We start from the raw sequence: 17,055 nt of genomic DNA on the forward strand, positions 1-17,055 counted from the left end.
TTTATTTTGTCTAATAAGTTCCAGCAAGTGAAAGCATGATGAAGCAAGAAAAAAAAACAAACAAAAACATATAATAAAAAAAAAATAAATTCCTGCTATTCTGGATAATTGTAAGATCACCACTGAGATAGGAAAGAGTAATCAAGGAAACCAAGGTTATAGCGGTAATCAAAAGAATGTAATCCAGGGACAAAGACCCGACATGGAAAACAGACATACACAACAAAGAACATAAAGTAACTTCATTCAGTAAACAGTACTGCTTGTCAGTTACCTATATGTTTATTTGTTATCAGACTGCTTTGTACAGTTGTGTAGATGACTAAAGAATTATATTAGATCACCTTGATAAGGGCATTGGAGCTAATTCCATCACTTGGCGTCCGTCATCATTGTTGTCATATGTCATGAACAATTTTTTGAAACTCTTCTCCTCTGACACTACTTGAATAATTGGAACCAAACTTAGTACGAATGATCTTTTGGGTATACTGCATAGAACTGATGTGGAGATTTTTGGTCTCTGAAAAACCCTAGCCACCATTACTAAAAATAGAACATAGGGGTCAGACCATAGTTTTTAGCATATATTGCCAAGAACTGTTAGGTTTAGCCAAATTCTTTCAATAGTTGAAATGATCCTTATTAGGACTACATTGGTCTTCAGGGATTAAAGTTTTCAGACAATTCCTTGTAAGAGTTATTGCCTTTACAGTTGGGGGTTTAGAGCATGTATATGTGTTACCCCAGCTTTCCAAGGGAAATGGAGAATATGTATTCTATATAGTAATTAGAATCAAATGCTTTCTAACAGAAAATGACGACATGTTCAACCATGCTTTAGGAATCTCAGCTTTTTTCTCTAGTATGATTTTTATACTGTCACTCTGTTATTAAATATATATTGTGATCACCTTGTCTGTCTTCTGTAACAGATTTTTCAGCTTCTATTGGAGGGAATGCTTAGATATTTGATACATGTACATTGCTTTTGTGTGGTGACTTGTACCATCTTATCCCTTTCCAGGTTCCTCACTCTACTGCTTACTGCACTGTTTTTTAGGTGATTAATAATGGAAATTTTCGTAATAGATATCTCAGTTTCTTTTGATGACCTCCCATTTTCAGGTTCGACAGAGATTTTTAAGTGTTTCTTAGCACAGCATAGCATGCAACATTTTACAGTTCACTAACTGATCATTTACAATAAGTTGCTTCTGCTGATATCTCAAGTTTGGTTTGTTGTATGCTAATTAATATTTGCCTGTTGTTTTAGAGGGGATGTATTATGGTATACCATATAAAATTCTGATATTTCATTTTTGAATTATGTGACTTTAGTCGTACAAAAATGGAGTGAATTTCTGTTTTCGGGCTACAACTGATAAACTCTTTCAACCAAGAAAACTGTTGATTGTTTATTATACACATTATGCAACTTCTCCTCAACTTCTCACGTCATTTTGATAAAATTTTATTGGAAGGTTGGATATTATATTGTGATAGCATGAATTAATATAAATACTGTTGAGGACTCCAAAAGGTGATAATCAAAATTTATGGTTACAGATTAAAACCTGGTAAGTGAAACTCCTCCTAAACTGCTCAAGGAATTTTGATGAAATTTTATAGGAAAGTTTGGTATCATATGTTGATGTGCATGCAGTAATATATTTACTGTCAGGTGATGCCAAAAGGAGATAATCCAACAAGCGTTTTCCATTTAATGCAGGGGGTATTCTCGTGAGGATGCTCACAGTATTTCTACTTTATATTGATTTAAGCTCACTTTTAATTTTGGTAGATTTCTGATTGTTGTCGATTTAGAGTTATGGGACTTTGTTCATGAAAATGGGAGATCTCACAGTTCAGTAGTGGTTGCACCCATTTATCATAAGACAGTTCATTACTTTTGATGTTGGCTTTATTTTCAATTGTCATGATTTTTTCTAAAATTTTCTGTTTGCAAGTTTTTAGATTTTTTTTTCATAAAAAGGATTGATTTCCCATTATTGCTATAATACGGAAAACCTGACCGCAAACCATAGTGGTGCACCGTGTTGGGAAAGATGCCACGTTCCTCGCACGTTAAAGAACCCTGCTGTGGTATTCGATAGGAGTAGGAACCTTTGCGCTCCGCCACAGGAGGCTAAATTGCCCAACCTTACCCATCCCCCCCTTTTTCCAGTGGCAATCAAAATTTGTCGACCCTATTGTCCTTGTGTCCCATCCTTTTTTTTTCATTTCATGTTCATTTTATCATCCATTTCATGTTCATCGTCTGAATATAGCTGAAGTATTGCTGCTCGGACGTTAAACCCCAACAAACAAACAAACAAAACAAACCCATTATTGCACTGTAACTTGAAAACACTTGAAGCAATTTCATGGAACTTCTTTTTTTTTAATGTAAGCTTCTTTGTTATTTTTCTATATTTTGTGTCCATATTAGCTCCCATCTGTTTGACCTCTGTGTAGTATCTAGTTGAGCTCTGTGAAGCAGTTTATTACCTTATGAAGATCATATTAACACATCTGCTCAACAACTTTGAAAAGAATTACTCTGTGTAAAGAATGTGGTTTGACTTATGTCAGTATCCCAGAGTTGATTACAGTGCTAATCCTTTACCACAATCTAGACACATGGATTAGTCGACTGATTACTTTGCACATCTTGTGAAAAGATAAAAAGACCACACTAAGACAACTCTTTTCATGACACCAGAGAGAAATGCCAAAGATAATATGGCAACATACCACTGAGTCAGAAATGGGCTAACGTAACCACTCGTAGGAATTATAAGATAATTTCCCTTAACAGGCAGAAAGTGGCATACCTTTGTTTCTGTTAGCCCACATGCCATTTGAAATAATAGGCAATAATCAATCACTACCATCAAGCCTTTTAAAACTGTATAATGGGTGCTCATTAACCAAACATCTACCATGGGATCCATGGACAAATAAAGCTGAGGAATTTCCATAAAAGACCGATATAAATGTTTACTTTGATTTATTATATAATTTGATACAAATGTAACGATATAAAATGTCCCTGATGTTAGATTATTGCATAAATAATGAACATGATATGGAATGCATTGTTAATGCACCAACATTAATCTCTGTAACAAGATTTAGTGTAAGAGTTATCTCTCTTTGTCAACAAAGTGTCAAAATAGATAATACAAGGACAAACACATATTTATGTCTCAAGTAAAATAAAGCTGACAAATTTTTCAGCATGTTTTCTTTGGGTTGTAACTTTTAAAGAATTTTCTCTAAACACATCAATTCAGTTCAAAACACTAAAATTAGGTTCTAGTTATAAAAAAAAAAAAGAAGAAACATGTTAGTTTTTCAGAAGAAGATTAAGTAAATATTTTAATGAAAATATATTACTTTTGATAGATAGTAACAACTAACAATCTGAAAACAGTTCTTCAATGAAATTTCTATTTATTCTGTGGGAATTAAATTATTTAATTGAGTTGTTAAATTATAATCACATGTTTAAAAACTATTTGTTATGTATATAGTATACTAACTTATAAAATATTAGTTTAATTTGACTAGAACAAAACATTGTTTATGAATTTGGTTTACGAAGGAACATTTCATATTCATATAAGTAAAAAAGTTATAAACTTGATATAAACAAAAATAAATTACATTAGTTTTAACTTGTTCAGAAATGAATTGTGTTAATTGATATCAATTATGCAAAATTTATTTCTTGCAGAACTATAGCATAACACTAAAAACAAATACTCACATTTGTTTAAAAAAAATGAAACATATACAAATGAAAATATAAGAATCTGGTTTAACAAAATATTTGAATGGAAAAAAAAAAAATAAATCCAACAATGTGTAAATAATTCACAAAAATTAAAAAAAACTTGTTCTAGAGCACAACAAAACCAACAAGTTATGGAATTACCTCCCTTACTTTTCTAGCACTAATACAAATGAATATCACTGAATTTTGAAATAAGCATGGAATTTCTATAGAATCAGTAACAAAGTATGCCAAGGAGGTAGAAATGAAACACTCAACCTTACTGGGGCAGATTCAGGTAATTTGGGATCTTATTAATCAAGAATATGTCTTTCTATGATATTACTTGATACTTCATGAAATAAGCTTAACAACCACTGAAAAAATATTTTTTTTCTTTCCAGGCCCTGAAACATTTTCTACTTCTTCCCATTACTACCAGATACAGCAGGCACAGATCCGGATAATTCAAATGGGGTTCTAGACTATCATTTGCGCATTTTTGCTAACATTTTGCATGAAAGTACCTGTAAAAAATTTTCCAAATGGGGTAGGCAACCCTGGAAACCCCCATCTGGTTCTACACTGTAGGACATTTACACAATATGACTATAAGATTCATCACAGACAAAATATGAGATTCTTTCCATAAACATTTCCTTCAAACACATTTACTTTGAAAATAAAATAAAAACTTTATAGCCATAAGTCGGACAAGCCAGTTAGGGAGGGCTTTAACTTGACATTGTATTGGTACAGCTATATTGTTACAGCTAAATACTATTAAGAACCTAAATATTTTAAAAAAAATAGGTTGATTCAAAAGAAATTAAATTGATTACAATCACTTATCATAACAGTCCTTAGTACTGCAATAAAACTAAGTTTTAATTGAATTGATATACAATTTTATATGAAGGTATAGTTATTTTAAAAAGACAATATTTTCATTGACACTTGGTATTAGAAAAACCTCAAAAGGGGGAGGGGTGTGGAATAAAAACTCTTTAACACTTAACAAAAGTTAGGTTTTACTTTCAATAAGTTACAAATCATTTTATTAGAAGTATAAAAGACAAATTCTGTATCATGTACAGGGAAACACTCAGTCCCTCTCTACGAAACAAAACTGAGAGGGATGAGGGTTTGACATCATAAGTTTGGCACTTGACTGATGAAAATAAAAATAAGAAAAATATGTACTGCCTCCACTGAACTAAATGTCAACACTGATGGAATCAGTCTTCCCCTTGGGAAACAACATTAACATGTATATCTAAATAAAAAAATATTTATAATCTATTCTAAATGATAACACATAAATAAGAAAACAAGAACAAAAGTTATGAAAAATATAGATATGTATTTCTGAGCACCATTAGAAGTCTGTCAAAATAAATCTATTTTTTCTTTATTTCCTGCAACTTTAAGCACATCACATCTTCGTACTGGCTACATTGCTGAAAAATATAATGTAAATAATAAAACAGTTGGTTGCCATGGATACAGTACAGAAAAATACTACTACTACAGTCATTTATGTATTATGGGTGATAATGTGATTAACTGTAACAAACTGACTACATTGTAACATTTAGGTGTAACAAACTGACTGACTACATTGTAACATTTAGGTGTAACAAGGTGACTGATTACATTATAACATTTAGGCATAACAAGCTGACTGATTATATTGTAACATTGTAGGTATAAGAAGCTGACCGATTACATTGTAATATTTAGGTGTAACAAGCTGACTGATTACATTATAACATTGTGGGTGTAACAAACTGACAACATTGTAACATTATGGTTGTAACAAACTGATTACTTTATTACATTGTTGACATTGATCAAAGAATATCATTGATTCTCTTCCTTAAAGCAGTATACAAGTATTCTCTCCTCAACTGTTTACATATATGATAGAAGATGAAGACAAAGTCACATGCAGCTAACAAGTGTGGTTATAATTGTTATCCAAACTATCAATGGTTTCAGAGGTAATAGAATCTTTAAATAACCTACTTACAATGAAAAATTTTAGTCAGCTTTTCCAGAGACTTCATTTTCCCATACACATTCTCAAGTAATATCTTAGTGAGACACATATAATTATCTTTTATCTGCTTAGCTGCATATTTTGGCAAAACATGATTATGTTTTGTTAATTATTTTTCACTATTTTATTACCAATCAAATAAGCTTAAAATATTTGTACATTCTACATGCCATGACTCTGTGCATAGGGTCCAGGAACTCTGGATCAATTAAGAAGGAAGAATAAAAACATGCATATCACTTCACTGAATTTTCATAAGTGACAAAGCAAAAATGAAATGCAATTTCATTTTTATTTACAAACTATCAGTAGTCTTAATGAAAACAATATTAAATCTGTGCAAATAAAATAATAAATTAGATTCCTGTGAACTATTACATTGTGGACAATTTATTTTTATAATAAACTCTTAATTAAATCTTAACCATTATTTCTGCACCAGTGGTATACTTCCTGATAACACCAAAAATATTACATATTACAACAGGCAGAGATTAGCCTAGTTTCTCTTTCAATATTAAATAATATTACATATTTGTACTTTCTGGGAATATTTCCACAATGCAATAATATCAGAACTGTGAAATTGTTAAATGAGGAAGGTTGGAATTTTAAAGGTGTTTAGGTATGGCAAGAGTTATCTTTCTTTGAATTTAGAATTAAGCTTACCAATAGGGAAAATCTCAATAGCCAAAGCTATTTTCAAACCTAAAGAGAAATAAGTTGTATCAAAGTTCCAATCAGTGAATTACTTCACAGATTTACAACCACTCCCCAGTCAGTATAAATTTTAATGGAAGATACTTTAAACTAGTCACAAATGAAACATATATAGAAAGAGTTATTTATCACAAATTTCCATAGATGAAATTGTTACTAATACAAAAATCAAATACTTTCTCACAACAATAGGAAGATAAACTGATCAAGTCAGGAATAGTAACTTTAAATGATTGATGTTTATACCCCAGAAGAATAGGATAAAAAAAAATCACACTTTAAACACAAAATCAATTGATGCAGAGTACACTGTTGTGAAGAAAATATCTTTTAATACCCTAGTCCAGTGATTGCGGAAAAAGCTTTGAGAGTAATCTTAAGTCCAGTGATTGAGGAAAAAGCTTTGAGAGTAATCTTAAGTCCAGTGATTGCGGAAAAAGCTTTGAGAGTAATCTTAAGTCCAGTGATTAGGAAAAAAGCTTTGAGAATTTGTATTTTAATGGGATATTGTCAGCTTAAACTATATATATGTAAAAGGCACAGGGCACCCTTTAACCCTTCCCAATTACTATTTTTGTATTTCAGAAAAAAAAAAAAACAAAACAATTTCATATACACAGAAAATCTGACGTAAGTAGCAAATACATCCATAGAATAACTTGGGTAACTGTATAACAGTATGTTAATTATACAGTAATCACTTGATTTTGTCAGTGCCCTTTAAAGTTTTTGTACTGGTAAATGTAAATAACTTTATATTCAAATATTTAAATAACACTTACTGTGGATACCCTTTGAATAAGCTAATCTCATTGGATAATTGGCTTTACAAGTGATATTTCATGTGTTGATGAAACACATCTTCAAGCTATGTTTCTAGGCCATGCCCAAAATAGGGTCTGTAAGTCTTGTTCTAGTTTCATTTCCCTTACCGGAATTTATGATGTAGAACTTACTGAAACCCAAAGACCAGTCTGCATTTTAATGTTTACTCCTGGGATCTTGATATACAGTATTAAGATGCAAAATCTTCTATTTTATGCTTTTTCTTAACACTTTTATAATGTGGAAATATATATTTGTCGTTTTTATTGGTACTTTTACATGAAAATACATTTTGCTTTTATATACTGAACCAAACACTCTGAAAATGACTAATCTCATGCATTTGAATGGTTGACTAGGACCCATTCTCGAGAAACCACAGAGTCACATGATGAGACTTACAAACCCTATTAAATTACTTTAATTGATTACTGTGTATTGCCTATTTTCTAAGTATATCTTAAATATTATAGAAATAAAATGAGAGAAACATATGAAATGTGATTATAAGAATTGAATGTTTCATTTTTGATATTTTATCAGCATGTAAAAGCATTGACCGGTCACAAATTTTGAACATGAAGCTTTTACACACTGATGAAATATAAAAAAATAAAACATTTCAATTCTTAAATGAAGTAGGAATTACCAAGTTTGATCTTAAAGTGAAATTATACATTGAATTCAACATCAAACCTTTTAAATATAAAATGTATTAACAAGAATTCCTTGAACTTGACCCCAACAATCAAAGAACTTTTCCCACATCTTATAAAAGGGTGGCAGTAAGTCAAGTTTTTATGTTTTCTACTCAATATGTGCACTATAGGAATAAATAAATCAGAACCATGCAAATTTAAGGCACTAATGGACACTCTCACAGACTACCTGCTTATTAACATTTCTAGACAAAAGCCTAAGGACTATATATTTTAACAATTAAAATACTTATGAGTCATAATATTTATAATAACTCTTTTTGAAAATAAGAAACGTGTTGTGAACTCTGACACTCCAAGTAGTATTAGCCCTAAGTATTTCTTTTTAAGATTACTGTAAGCCCCTGTAATCTCTTTAAAGAAAACTATGTGATTTCTGGAATTATCTTATAATCATGTAAAGATTTAAATAAGTCAAACCACTAATTCTTTCCTGGCAAGGAATATTATTATACTTTCCGACAAAATTATTCTTTAAAATGGATCTTAAAAGAAAGAACCTTACTGAAATGAAAAGTTTAGAAAAATATGATTTTCATACAAGCTGTTGACAGCATCTAACCTATCAAATATGATTTTCATACAAGCTGTTGACAGCATCTAACCTATCAAATATGATTTTCATACAAGCTGTTGACAGCATCTAACCTATCAAATATGATTTTCATACAAGCTGTTGACAGCATCTAACCTATCAAATATGATTTTCATACAAGCTGTTGACAGCATCTAACCTATCAAATATGATTTTCATACAAGCTGTTGACAGCATCTAACCTATCAAATATGATTTTCATACAAGCTGTTGACAGCATCTAACCTATCAAATATGATTTTCATACAAGCTGTTAAAAGTATTTTGTTTAAGTAATACCTAAGTAGCTAACAATAGTTTTATAACTGATTTGACTTACAATAGGATTAAACAACATCTTTTTATTATTATTAAAAATCTCCATTAATTCTTCTACAATCAGACCAAGGCTCTGTCAGGCTGCATACAAAATTCTTTGTATTCCCTATCAGTAACATAAAATACTTATGAGCTATTCCCTACCAGTGGCAATACAATGGTGTTACCCTACCAGTGACAATACAATGGTGTTACCCTACCAGTGACTATCAGATGGTGTTACCCTACCAGTGACTATAGGATGGTGTTACCCTACCAGTGACAATAGGATGGTATTACCCTACCAGTGACTATATGATGGTGTTACCCTACCAGTGATTATATGATGGTGTTACCCTACCAGTGACTATCAAATGGTGTTACCCTACCAGTGACTATAGGATGGTGTTACCCTACCAGTGACAATAGGATGGTATTACCCTACCAGTGACTATATGATGGTGTTACCCTACCAGTGACTATAGGATGGTGTTACCCTACCAGTGACAATAGGATTGTGTTACCCTACCAGTGACAATAGGATGGTATTACCCTACCAGTGACAATAGGATGGTGTTACCCTACCAGTGACAATAGGATGATATTACCCAACCAGTGACTATAGGATGGTATTACCCTACCAGTGACAATAGGATCTTTTGGGTGTTATCCTACCAGCACAACTGATCAATTCTTCAAAGGGGATCCAGATAGTGATTCTGTTTAATATATTTTTTATCCTAATTTATCCATGCATTTTGACATTAATTTTTCATTGGTAAAGCAGACATAAGAAAAATTGTCATGTGACATAACTAAAACATATCCTGACCAAACATTCCAATAACAGGGCTTAAGTGAACTTCCATTGTGGACTAAATCTCACACTTTCTATGACAAGAACTTCAGGTTTAAAAATCTAAGCCTTACAGTTTACTTTCTACAAGATCTAAAAATAGCTGGCATAAATTTCTTACCCTGAGTCAGCACTCTTATTAAATCCTGGAGTATAAACTGTTGTCACAGAAATCTGAGATTTATATCCATATTTGTCATTCTCATTCAACTTATTCCTGGAAGCACTTAATGATGCATCAGTTCGTTGTGGTGACAGCCCTGCCGAACTGTCCGATTCATCGGCAGAATATTGAGATCCACTAGGTTTTCGTGAAGAATTTGTTACACTATACACAGCACCTCCATCAGAAGTGTCCTTAGATTTGACTATTTTTGTTGGACCAGTCCATGTTTGGTAAACCTGGTTATTTTTAGAATCATCCTGTGTTAGCTTGGTTTGATAGTTGAGTAAGCTAGCTTGAGGCCAGTTTAGACCTGCTAGCATATAGGCATTCAGTTGTTGTGATGAAGTTGATGGTTGGTTATTTTGAACTCCCATCATCCTCATATATTCACTTAAATCATATGTTGACATATTTGGCATGCTGGCATTGAAATTGGGTGTACCAAAGCCAGTTTGTGGGCCATAATGCATGCCAAATCCTGGCTGCTGTGGTAGAAACTGTGAGTATTCCATTGGATTATATCCCTGTTGGAATCCATTAGGGGGTGGGAGGGGAGGGGCTGATAATACATTCTGTATTCCATACTGCTGTTGCTGTTGTAACATTCGTTGTTGTAACTGAGCTTGCATTTGTAAACGCTGAAGTCTCTCATTTGCATCAAGTTCACGACTTCTTGCCTCTTGTTCACGAGTATGTTTAACTTCCATGTCTGCCTCCAACTCACGCTGTCTTTCCTCCTCTCTTCGTTTTTCCTTTTCAACCTGATCAGCTGAAATTTGTTCATTTAATTGTTCTCTCTCCTTTTTACGGACAGTAGCATCATATGCAAATTTCTTTTTCTTGGTTTTTATTTTTGGTGCCCTATTATCAAACTCCCCTGGTCTCTCTCCAGGTTTAACTTTATCATATTCTGGTAAAACAACAATTTGTCCACTCTTGCTGACATAAGCTACACCAGCTCGTTTTAAATATTGCTGATCAATTTCATTTTCAGAGTCCTCATTACTTTCAACATGTCCATTATTATTGAAAACATTATTTTTCTCCTCATCTGAACATTCACTACTAGACATATGATCTTGATACCCATTGGGCACCATATATTTGTAAGCCCGACCAGATAATGACCCTTCACTTAGAGTTGGCCTGCTAGCTACAGGAGTACCACTAAATGAGGGTGTAGATGATGAAGAAGATAACTGCCAGTTTTTAGGAGCTTCATCAGATTGTTCAAAATCTTCTGACTTATTCTTCTTTAGAACTTTACCAGATGCTTTACTTATAGACCCAAATGCATTGAGAACACTTTTGTGAACTGACTGTTTAAATTTTTTGATACTGCCATGTTTTTTCTTGTCATCACTATCAACATTTTTCTTAAACTTCCTTTCTTTTCCTTTTTGTTTCTTGCCCTTATAGTTCATTTCATTGACTTTAGATGGCACTATAGATGATTTGAATCCGTTTGATTTACTTAGGCTAGAGGTCATGACCTCATTGTCAGAAATATCATCCTCAGAGCCAAGATCATCTCCAGGGGTCCAATCATTTGATGCGTAAATAGATTTATGGTAATTGTCTTTCCCAAGATCCACGCCATCAGGGGTCATTTGTCGGGGATGACGTACATATTCCCCAGGCATTGCTACAGTACCAGAATTTTGAGGGGGTGGTATTTCATCTCTCTGAATTGTGATAACTTCCTTAGGAGTTTGTTTTTTGGACTGCTTATCAATAGTTTCTAAATTACTTGTAGATTCTGACTTTTGTCTTTGCAGTTCCTCCTTTTGTCTTGTATTTTCTGAGGTCTGCCTCTGTAGTTGCCCATTTTGTTTATGTAAACTATCACTTCTCTTGACAGTAACTTGTTCTGTATAGAACACAATATTTGCCTCTTTTTCTTCTTTTTCTTTTGCCTGAGCTGCCTTTAATTGATCATCAATACTTGGGCCAGTTTTAGCTCGACTGTCACGTTCATAAGCAGCCTTTGCTAATTGTTCACGGAACACTTGTGCAGGGTCCTTGGGTTTCTCTTTAACAGGAGTTGCATGTTTGACAATTTTTGTTGCCTTAGCTTGTGCTGCTAGTTTTATATCATGCTGAAGTAGACTGTTCAAACGCCTTATTGCACCATTTTGTTCACTGCTGTTGGATGACTGAACACTATTTGATAAACTAGTTTCAGAGGTAATAGAACTTTGACGTTCAAATGAAGAGGTTGATGTTGTTCGGATTGGTTTAACGGCCACTGGTGGTGGGACTTTAGGAGGCAGGGGAATGGTATCAGTGTCAGTGTTAGTTATTTCTGACTGACTATTTACAGTATTGCTCTCCTCAGCATTATAAACCAAATGTTTACTTGGTTTGTTCTGAAATTCTACAGGAGGAGGTATGGTCACATTAGGTTCAGAAACTTGTCGTCTCATTGATCGACGCTCCGCAGCTCTTTGTATTTCTGATAAGAATTTGTTCTGTTCCGTATCTTGTTTAGGTTTATTATAGTTATCGTGAAGAACAGGAGGACTCCTGATTTTAATTAAGTCACTAGTACTACTAGATCTCGGCAAGTTTGACTTGGGTGTATTGTTTCTATCGCTAGCATTGCGTAATATTCCTGACACTGGAGGAGGTGGAGGCGGAGGAGCATTTGGTGCTCCTTGAAGTGGAGCTAGTGATTTGCGTTGACCACTCACAGAACTTGCTGATCTATTGATAGAAACATTTCTTTTAGGAAGAACATCATCATAATCTGCAGGTGGCTCTTTATCAACTGAATATGATTTTAGTATTGGTGGTGGTTTATTTGGCCTGGCAGGTGGTGTGTGCATGTTTGTTCCACGGGGGGTACTTGGTGCAGATTTAGATCCTGGTGGGTTTGGTGGAGGGGGTCCTGGAGGCTGGGGAGCTCTTGATTTTTTTTTCCCTAACGCTGATCCAGCACTTTTTTCACTTTTAGATGATTTAGTGGATGGAGTTCTTTCCAAGTTAGATGCAGATGGTTTTTGGGCATAGTCATTCAAGTTTTCTATTTTTTTGCCTGTTTTTTTCTCCAAGTCAGCCAATGTTTGATTCCTTCTGTATTCTGCTAACTGAGCATATGTTAATTGTTCAGTATATGGCATATCAAATGTATTTTTAGCTGGTAGAGGAACCTTCTCTGGGTTTCTGAAATCTGTGCTATATTTAGGTTCATCAGGATGTTCTAGTATTGTGTTCTCTCTAGAGTATAGGGCAGATGAAGCAGACAGCTGTCTACGATGACTTTTTATACTCCCGTTAGAAGGTTTAACAGAAACATTAGAACTACTACCATACATAGTAACAGGTCTATTTCTAATCTCCATTCCTGATATATGCCCATTTGAAGTTTGTGGTGATGACACATTGCCATTCATATCTTGCAAATCCCTATCTCCATTAGTAACATTTCCATTCTCACCCTTCTTTTCATTATCTAAAGTTTCAGAGCTGAATATTTCCTTGTAATCAGGATTATATTCTGACAGTTCCTGCGACACTGGTTTTAGCATTGATTTGGCCGCTGGAGGCAGTACAAATGGCAACACCTTATTTCCAGGGTTAGCATAGCTTGGTCCTTGTGGCCCTAAAGTACTCAGTGGTCGTGCTGTTGGTTGAGCATTAGGACGGGGTGGAGGTCCCTTTGGGGCTGCTGGTTGTGGGGTACTCTGACTATTTCCCATTTGTCTCAGTAATCTATTAAAATAAATTGAAACCTTTGAGTTGTATGTATAATGAAGTAATAAAGACATTTAAGATAACACATTATTTGTCTTACTGTTTATATTTGTTTCACTCAAGGTTACTTACAAGTCAATACAATGCAACAGTCCCATCTGTACTGACTGATATCACTTACTTAATACAAATTGTAGTTGGTATTTCCCTTACATGTGTTTAAGTTACCTGCTTCCTATTCCTTGTTACAGTAAAACAAATACAATAACAGCACACTGACTTGACATAAACTTTAAAATTCAGCTTGATCCTTAGACTTGCTACAAGTCCCTCTCTCTATATTAAAGAATGTATGAACAAATTTATTGATTGCATGTATCCCTCTGATAACAAATCTACTATTATGGGAGTTAGTAGTGGCATTATCAGAGAGGTTAATTACATAGATTTTCTGTGTCATATATATAATAAAGAGGGACTTTCATTATCTTCAAAATAGTGTCTAGTTTTTAAACCCAAGCACACTAAACATTTCTGCCAATATATTTGTCCAGTGAGAAGGTTCTATACTTCCTCACTTCAAGTAAAGTACATTTTTTTACAATGTATGTTTCCAGTTTAGATCATAGATTTCTGAATGAGAACAAATTCTACAGCTACTTCTTATCAGCGACAAACATTATAACTGTCTCATGACTTTATAAGTTCATAAAAACTTTAACATGATACAAAAACATGTCACGATTTATGAAAAACATTAAAAAGTTCAAAATGAAATCCAAACAACCAATTATGTGCTCATATGAGCAGCATAAATCCACCATTTCTTGTCACTGTGACAGATGAACAATACCACAACATCTATCATCAACTTCTATATATGTTGTAATTCAATAAATGTTGAAATATGTTAGAACAACAAAAATACCCATAATGGGCTTAACAATAAGAGGTATATCAAATGGTAATTCATATAGGAATTGAAATATGAATAAATATCCATAGAGTCAATCACTTTGACAAGAAAGTTCATTGAGTGTTAAAAGAATCCTGTGAGAAGTATTAGAGAAGTAAAAAGGTCACTTAAAATTCAGCTATTTTTATTTAAGAAAACAATGTCCTTGAGAGAGTGTCACATACTAAGTTCACACACCACACTGGACTATTTCATTGTGACACTGGACTATTTCATTGTCACACTGGACTATTTCATTGTCATGATGGACTATTTCATTGTCACACTGGACTATTTCATTGTCACACTGGACTATTTCATTGTCTGATGTCTTAGTTCTGATAAATCAAATGATACGTAACATACACCCAAACAAAACTGACAGAACCATCACTAATTTACAGACAGACAGACTTTAAAAAAGCGAGCAGAAACAGCTCCAATCTTATGCTGTATTCTTATACAATGGGGACTAGTTGTAAATGCATATAGCATATAGACATAATTAACATATAATAAACGATAAAACAAAACAGTTCGGCCTTCAAACAGGAAACAAACTCACAAAGAACAGAAATGTCTGATACAGAACTAAGCCAATATCTTCAAAAAGAAGAAGAATCCTTAAAAAAATACTTTGCTACATTAGATTCCTGTCAGTCAGGGGAAATTAATCACAGGATGGGGGTTAACTCTACAGAACAGAAGGGGGTTTAACTCTACAGAACAGAAGGGGGATTTAACTCTACAGACATATCTTTGACCATGACTCAATTCCTAATATAAATACTACAAAATAAATTAGTTAATAAATATGAACCCTAGGCTATAATAAAAAGTTCATTTATATGGAAAAGCCTCTATCATACAATCATACAATAATAAACTTCTATAACTTGTACTTAGTGACTGTCAGTCAGTATCTTTTATTTATTTATATTTGAATCTTTAATTCATTGTTATTATCTTGTCTTTGTAAACAAACAATGTTTAATTATTTACAATTTTATCATAATTAATTGTCATAAATGTCACCATGATTGAATACAAGAAGGAAGCACAAAGAAAACCCACAGGACCATGAATGTATAACATGATACAGTTACAATGTACCTAGTATCTCATGGTTATGATGGGTACTGGGTTGGTCTTCTCAAGTTCTATGTATGAAATGTAACTTTGAAAGTAGTTTGTAAATAAATGCTTATTTTTTTTTCTTCAAATTCTGCTCTTTTCCAATGAATACATAATTTAAGGCTACCCTACTAAGCACTTATGCATTTTTATGACATACAAATGTACAACTCTTAAATTATGGCTATTCAATCCAACTAATGGTGTACTAATAAAAAATGTCCATTATCTGAATGTGTTATATTAACCAGAAATGTTTTTAAGGTTTAAAACATGATTTAAAAAGTGTATGTCAACAATATACCACACAAATACTATCATGGTATACATGCATAACAGACATACTACAATGGTATATATACTGCCCCATGGACCACATGAATACTTCAATGGCATATACTGACATAATGGACTACACAAATGCTATCATGGTATATACTTCCCCATGGACCATACAAATACTACAATGGTATATACTGCCCCATGGACCATACAATTACATTCATTCTCTGAATATTCTATATGTAGAAATTTACTATGTATTAGTGTTATCCGCTTTTTTGTGTTAAGAATATCATGAGTTGAGTTGAGATGGAACTGTGTCATAGGTTTTTTGATTATTGAAATTCCTTGGAAGTTCATATTAGTGATTATATAGGGTATCAATGATGTGAAGTAAGTGATACAGGTAACTACACATAATACCACACAGTGACACCAATATCTTGTCTACACATATAACACACAGTGACACCAATATCTTGTCTACACATAAAACACACAGTGACACCAGTAACTTGTCTACACATATAACACACAGTGACACCAATATCTTGTCTACACATATAACACACAGTGACACCAATATCTTGTCTACACATAAAACACACAGTGACACCAGTAACTTGTCTACACATATAACACACAGTGACACCAATATCTTGTCTACACATAAAACACACAGTGACACCAATATCTTGTCTACACATAAAACACACAGTAACACCAATATTTTGTCTACATATAATACCACACAGCCAGACACCAATATCTTGTCTACAAATAATACCACACAGTGACACCAGTATCTTGTCTACAACCTCCCTCACCAATAGTTCATTAATTTGTTTCATCCATTTTGCATAATGGAATTTCTGATACTCATTAAAGACAAGAATGCTACGTGTAGCCATATGTCTCCGGCCGCTGTAGAAAGAGTTGAATTACAAATGTTTGACACTTGTATAAA

At 33.3% G+C, this 17,055-nt stretch overlaps 1 protein-coding gene across 8 annotated transcripts in view; it reads right to left on the bottom strand.

The window, feature by feature from the left end:
• Positions 1-2,996: 2,996 nt before the first annotated feature.
• The window catches only part of LOC148608741 (uncharacterized), a 51,902-nt gene continuing 37,843 nt past the window's right edge, over positions 2,997-17,055 (bottom strand). For 7 of the 8 annotated variants that reach the window (XM_088595638.1, XM_088595644.1, XM_088595643.1 and 4 more), the window contains 2 exons: positions 9,977-13,735; positions 2,997-5,241 (listed from right to left, as the gene is read on the bottom strand). In XM_088595638.1, coding sequence (XP_088451764.1) covers positions 5,217-5,241; positions 9,977-13,722 — 3,771 coding nt within the window. In that variant the 5' untranslated portion in view covers positions 13,723-13,735 and the 3' untranslated portion in view covers positions 2,997-5,216. Of the gene's footprint in view, positions 5,242-6,512; positions 6,552-9,976; positions 13,736-17,055 lie in introns of all 8 variants that reach the window. The other variant, XM_088595639.1, reaches the window with a different exon arrangement.

Source organism: Perna viridis, chromosome 8, assembly GCF_037379345.1.
Source record: "Perna viridis isolate PV_CMFRI_1.1 ecotype Kerala chromosome 8, ASM3737934v1, whole genome shotgun sequence".
Classification (NCBI taxonomy): domain Eukaryota; kingdom Metazoa; phylum Mollusca; class Bivalvia; order Mytilida; family Mytilidae; genus Perna; species Perna viridis.